The 5,462-nt window shown below is 35.0% G+C and overlaps 1 protein-coding gene across 6 annotated transcripts in view; it reads left to right on the top strand.

The window, feature by feature from the left end:
* The window catches only part of LOC107687527 (abl interactor 1-like), a 77,720-nt gene that overhangs the window by 15,227 nt on the left and 57,031 nt on the right, over nucleotides 1-5,462 (top strand). For all 6 annotated transcript variants that reach the window (XM_016484895.1, XM_016484896.1, XM_016484897.1 and 3 more), the window contains exon 2: nucleotides 3,886-4,053. In XM_016484895.1, coding sequence (XP_016340381.1) covers nucleotides 3,886-4,053 — 168 coding nt within the window. The remainder of the gene's footprint in view (nucleotides 1-3,885; nucleotides 4,054-5,462) is intronic.

Here is a 5,462-nt window from a genome sequence, read left to right on the forward strand (position 1 = left end):
TTTATGCACCAAGAGCTTGTAACACTCCAAAGAGAAAGGAAAAATTGAAATCGCATCATATGACCCCTTTAACAGTGATGCATTAAATTGACCAGTTGACAGTAAAGATGTTTATAATGTTTAGTGGTCGACCGATATATCGCCAATGCGATATATCGGCCGATATTTGGCATTTTTCGAATATCGGCATCGGCCGATACGTTTTTCTGGTTGGCCGATGTGTTCGAGGCGGGACTTTTATTTTGACGGCGCTATGTTTTCTGGGTGACGGTCGGTCTGTGCAAATTGAATGTGGACAGGAGGAGAGTTCAGCTTCACTGGAAACGCGCGATTGACAAACTTTAAACTAGTGATTTCAAATTATGCTGCACTTTATTCATTTGCCTGCTGTCATATTCATGTCATTTTCATTTAATGCTGTATGTAAAATGAGTGTTACCTTGGCTTTATTTGAAAAAGAAAAAGAAAAAAAGATTTCTAATGCACACAAACTTCCCAGAATACTGAGTGCCCTTTTGGTTACAGTGTTTACTTCCTTTATAATTAGATTTTTATTAAATATTTATTTATTTGTGAAAAATGCTTTGTCTTCTAAAGTATAAGTATGTTTATTTTATACAATAATTTTTTATCCATTTTCAAATAATATAAATTAAAAATTTATATATTTATATTATAAATATAAATTAAAATAAATAAAATTATATTGGCTTTATATCGGCCATCGGCCACCCTGCTTTCCAAAATATCGGCATCGGCTGTCAAAAAACCCGTATCGGTCGACCACTAATAATGTCAAAGAATCCTAAAAAAATGTATCATGGATTTCTTGAAGCTGTTTTTTTTTTTTAATACTGATAATAAGAAATGTTTCTTATGCAGCAAATCAGCATATTAGAATGATTTCTGAAGGATCATGTGACACTGAAGACTGAAGGCTGGCTGCTAATAATTCAACTTTGCAATCACAGGAATAAATATATATAGAAAATAGAAAAAAGTATTAGGCTACTGTTTCTACTCTCTAATCAAATAAATGCAGCCTTGCTGAGCATACGAGACTTCTTTAAAAAAACTAAAAAAAGCTTACTTTTTTTTTGCTACAGTTTTGTCATAAAAAGGTTAAATTATCAAAATTTTTAAGAGACACAGTCATAGGTTCTGCAGGGGTCTCTCTGTTTCTTCATTGCAATTTCTGGACTGTTTTATCCTGACTTCAGGCCTCCAAAAATAATATAATTTGTATGTCTGAATGTATGTTTAATGTATTTATGAATACATAAAAATTGCACAGTCACAGTTATGGTGCTGACTTTTGCATGGGCAAGCACCACTGACATTTTCTTGAAAACATAAAAAAATCCTTTTATCAGCCTTACACGTACATTTCTGTTAGCCGGATGTGGACTATGAGATTTACAGACGCCTCCTAGGGAAAATTCAATCAACAGAACAGCTATAAAACAGAATTACAACAGAGTCTGATAATAGTACCACCGTACATCCAGACTGGAAATGGGCCAAATATTATTTTTAAGAGATATGAGATTACAACCTGCCTTTATGGCACATTCAGTCCTTTTAAGTTGCCTTTAGAGAATGTTGGATCCTATTCGCATGTCTTGTTTAGCACCATTAAAATGAAGTTTGTATCTTCTGACATGTGGACAGGGTTTAAAACGTTGGTTTTCAGCTGAGTGCCCTGAACTACTGTATAGGCAAGATGAACACGCACTTATTTTCAACCTTTATGAAGGTTTTAAAGCAAACTCTGGGATGTAGCCTATATCTCTCTAGTGTAACAATGTCCATTTCCCTTGCCAAACACTCGCTAAAAATAGCCTGACTTTTGACCGAAGAACAGCTCTGCTCCATGTTTCGTGAAACATCTGTACAACAATGTAATTGCATACCTTCACCACATAATTTGCAATGGGGAATGCCTGTGGAGCCGTAGTCCCCATGTGTAAATCTTGTGTATGTTCATGTATTTAATACAGACAGAATGTCTTCTCTAACAAACTGCTGCTGCTGTTTTATCACTCTCTGGAGGAAGCACTTCTTCATTCTTTCAGGCAGGAACTCTACAACACATCTGGCCCATATTTTCCATCCAAACAAGTCTATATGTGATAAAACTAAATCTTTTCAAATATATGATTAATTTCATCATAAAACGTACATACAGAACTGCGTTGTCAAAATGCAGACCATGGTTTCCTCCTCACTGCAGGTGCTTTAGTAATGTTTTACCTGCACATGTATCCGTGTCTTTTCACAAAAGGTCTTGCATGACAGATTGTTTACCTCAATGATATCTCAGTGTACCACAGAGGTAGGCCAAATGGAGAACTGAAAATACCACAATTAAAAAAAAACAAGAGTTTCGTTTCTGTGCGGTTGTGGTTAACGCAGTTTTGATTTTTGTTTCATTCAGTTTGTTTCAGAACAGTTTTCCGTTCAGAACTCTTTTAAGCTAGCATCCACAATATAGGTGACAGATAAGACCTTTTTTTTCTGCAGTACATTTTTTGTTGAATTATCCTGTAATACATATACAGAACCAAAAGTAACTGTTTTATTTCAGCTTTTGACAGACACAATACTAAGTAAATACATATAATTATAACACATAAAAATAGGATTTTTTTTTAACACAAATTATTACTGTTATTGTTATAACAAATTATTTTTGTTATATGCCATTTATTTACTTCGTTTTGAAATGTATGACTCCAAGGCAGCAACAGTATTCAAATATGTCAAATGATTTTACCAGTTGTTTGTGATTTACAAGGTGGACCAGGTTTAAGGATAAAAACTAAAAACTCAACTCAAAATCAATTTCTAATTCTAATTTCTAATTCCAAAATATTTTAGAACTTTGTAAATCTAGAAAAATTTATAAAATAATAATATAAAATCTATATGTATTAGTGCTGTCAAATGATTAATCGCATCCAAAATAAAAGTTTTTGTTTACATAATATATGTATGTGTACTGTTTATATATTATGTATATATAAATATACACACATTCAGTATATATTTTGAAAATATTTACATGTATATACATTTATACTTATTGTATTTTATATTATATATAAATATATTTAATGTATAAACAAAACATATTTTTCTTAAATATATACAGGCATGCGTTTGTATTTATATATACATAATAAATATACGCAGTACACACTCATATATTATGTAAACAAAAACTTTCATTTTGGATGTGATTAATCGCGATTAATCCTTTGACGGCACTGATATGTATATATTTTTCTAGGCAGTCAGGCCCTGACCCCTTGGTTGAGAATGACTGGATTAAGTAGAAAACTGAATATCTGTAAATATTTCAGATTACTATGTCCACAAACCTTGACGGGAAATTGAAGATACCACAGCAGCAGACCGCTTTACAATGAAGCAGTTTACTAAACAATGATGTAGCATATTAGAAAGGAATGTTTACACTTCCGATGACTTCAAATATGTGAAACTAATGCAAATGCGCACCAACATGGCCCTTAAAATAACACCTATTTTACAGTTTTGATTTAATATTTTGTTTGCTCACAAACCACATAGGTTGCTAATTTGATCAAATTCAGTGACTTGACCATTGCTTTGCTTACTGTAACAACTTGTTACCCTGTAAACGTGGCTGTGTTTTCCCCAGTCTGATTTAAAAACGTTCACAGTTTGTCTCCTAGAAGTTACATTTAAACCAGGCAGATAGGAATGATTTTAGCCAGTTATTTTTGTTTCTATATGAGACGGTCCGTGGGCAGTTTGTAGGAGGTCTAGCTGAGACTGTTGAAATGAACGCTGTTATTGTGAAAATGTGAATTAAGGTGTTTTTATGACCTTGACCTGCAGGCACAGGATAAGAGGAAAGCCTTGGAAGAGACCAAAGCCTACACCACCCAGTCTCTGGCAAGCGTGGCCTACCAGATCAATGCCTTAGCCAACAATGTCCTGCAGTTGTTGGATATCCAGGCCTCGCAGCTGCGCAGGATGGAGTCCTCCATCAACCACATCTCTCAGGTCAGATACTTTCTCTTTTTAATCTCTCTCTCTCTCTCTATCTCATTTCCCTTGCTTTGTCCTTGTCTGTCTAGAGATTTCATTAGTTGGTTCTTTTCTTTAAGGACTGTCTCCATGTGAATGAATGTTTGCCTCTCACAGTGACTGACTAGTTAATATCTGTCTTGTTTTCGGGTCGCCTCTTTTGTACCCGGTTTCTCTTTCTTCTTTGCATATGCATCTCTATAGTTAATTTGGTCATCGCGGAGATGTAAAACTCTCCCATGGAGTTCTTGTGCAAATTTTACCACTTTCATATGGTGCTGTTGGTTGCTACAGGCTTCTGTCAAACCCACTAGTTGCTGGTGCCATTAAAAAAGGCCTGCAACTATGGCCATAAGACAGCTGCGCTAGGGCTGTGAAGATAAATCGATGCAGAATCTATTCGTGGATCGATTCTGAGATCTTACGAATGCATTGCGATTCTCTCTGGAATCGATTCTGAGCATAGATTTTAACAGCAGATGGCGCTCTACTGTAGTTTTTATCCGCACACTCAAATGCTAATGAAGAAGAGCGCTTGTGCGTTCGGCTGAGTCGTGTAATTTCACCTCGGCTCAGAATACTTTTATGATGCGAGATTAATGTAAACGGCCCACTGTGAACACCCTTGTAATTCACTTCAACGTTTTTGAATTTTATGAATGATTATTTTAGGTTCAAGTGTGTGTAAGGATTTGGAAACGAGCGGAGTACGGCTGTTTCTATAGCATGCAGCGCCATCTGCTGTTCAAAACTAAGCTCAGAATCGACTCGAGAAAGAATCGCGATGCATTCGGAAAATCTCAGCATCGATTTATTTTCCCAGCCCTAAGCTGCGCTAAGTGACACTAGGTAACTGTTTAAACGCCGATGATGTACTAAAAACGAAAACGTTTTTCCTTTGCATTTTTGAAAAGTTTTGCATACAGATGACAACATTATCAAAATGATCCCTATTCACATAGATCTTCGAAAATGACTATCGCTGTATTATGCATGCCAGGCCAGTAGGTGGCGACTTGTAAAGTTGTCACTTTGTAAAGAAACACTATGCACCTGCGCATATGCCTATAGACTTGAACACATAATATGCATGCGTATGACGTCACTGGTTTTACAAATTTGCATTTATGTAGTTTACATGGAGACAATAACACTATCTTTTTCAAAAACAAGTTTGCATTTTCAGGACCCCAAAACTTTGTTAGTTTTCAGTTTTTATTTGAAATAATGCCATTTAAATGCCCCTTATGTAGAAAGCTATTCAACTTACAATTAATTTAAATATAGTTTGATGTTAGCATGTTGTTACACTAATGGTGTGTTGCTCTCAAAAATATAAAAATACTTAAAACACTCAACAATGGGGTAAAAAAGTAAATGTTTTG

Source organism: Sinocyclocheilus anshuiensis, unplaced genomic scaffold (assembly GCF_001515605.1).
Source record: "Sinocyclocheilus anshuiensis isolate Anshui unplaced genomic scaffold, SAMN03320099.WGS_v1.1 scaffold870, whole genome shotgun sequence".
Lineage (NCBI taxonomy): Eukaryota > Metazoa > Chordata > Actinopteri > Cypriniformes > Cyprinidae > Sinocyclocheilus > Sinocyclocheilus anshuiensis.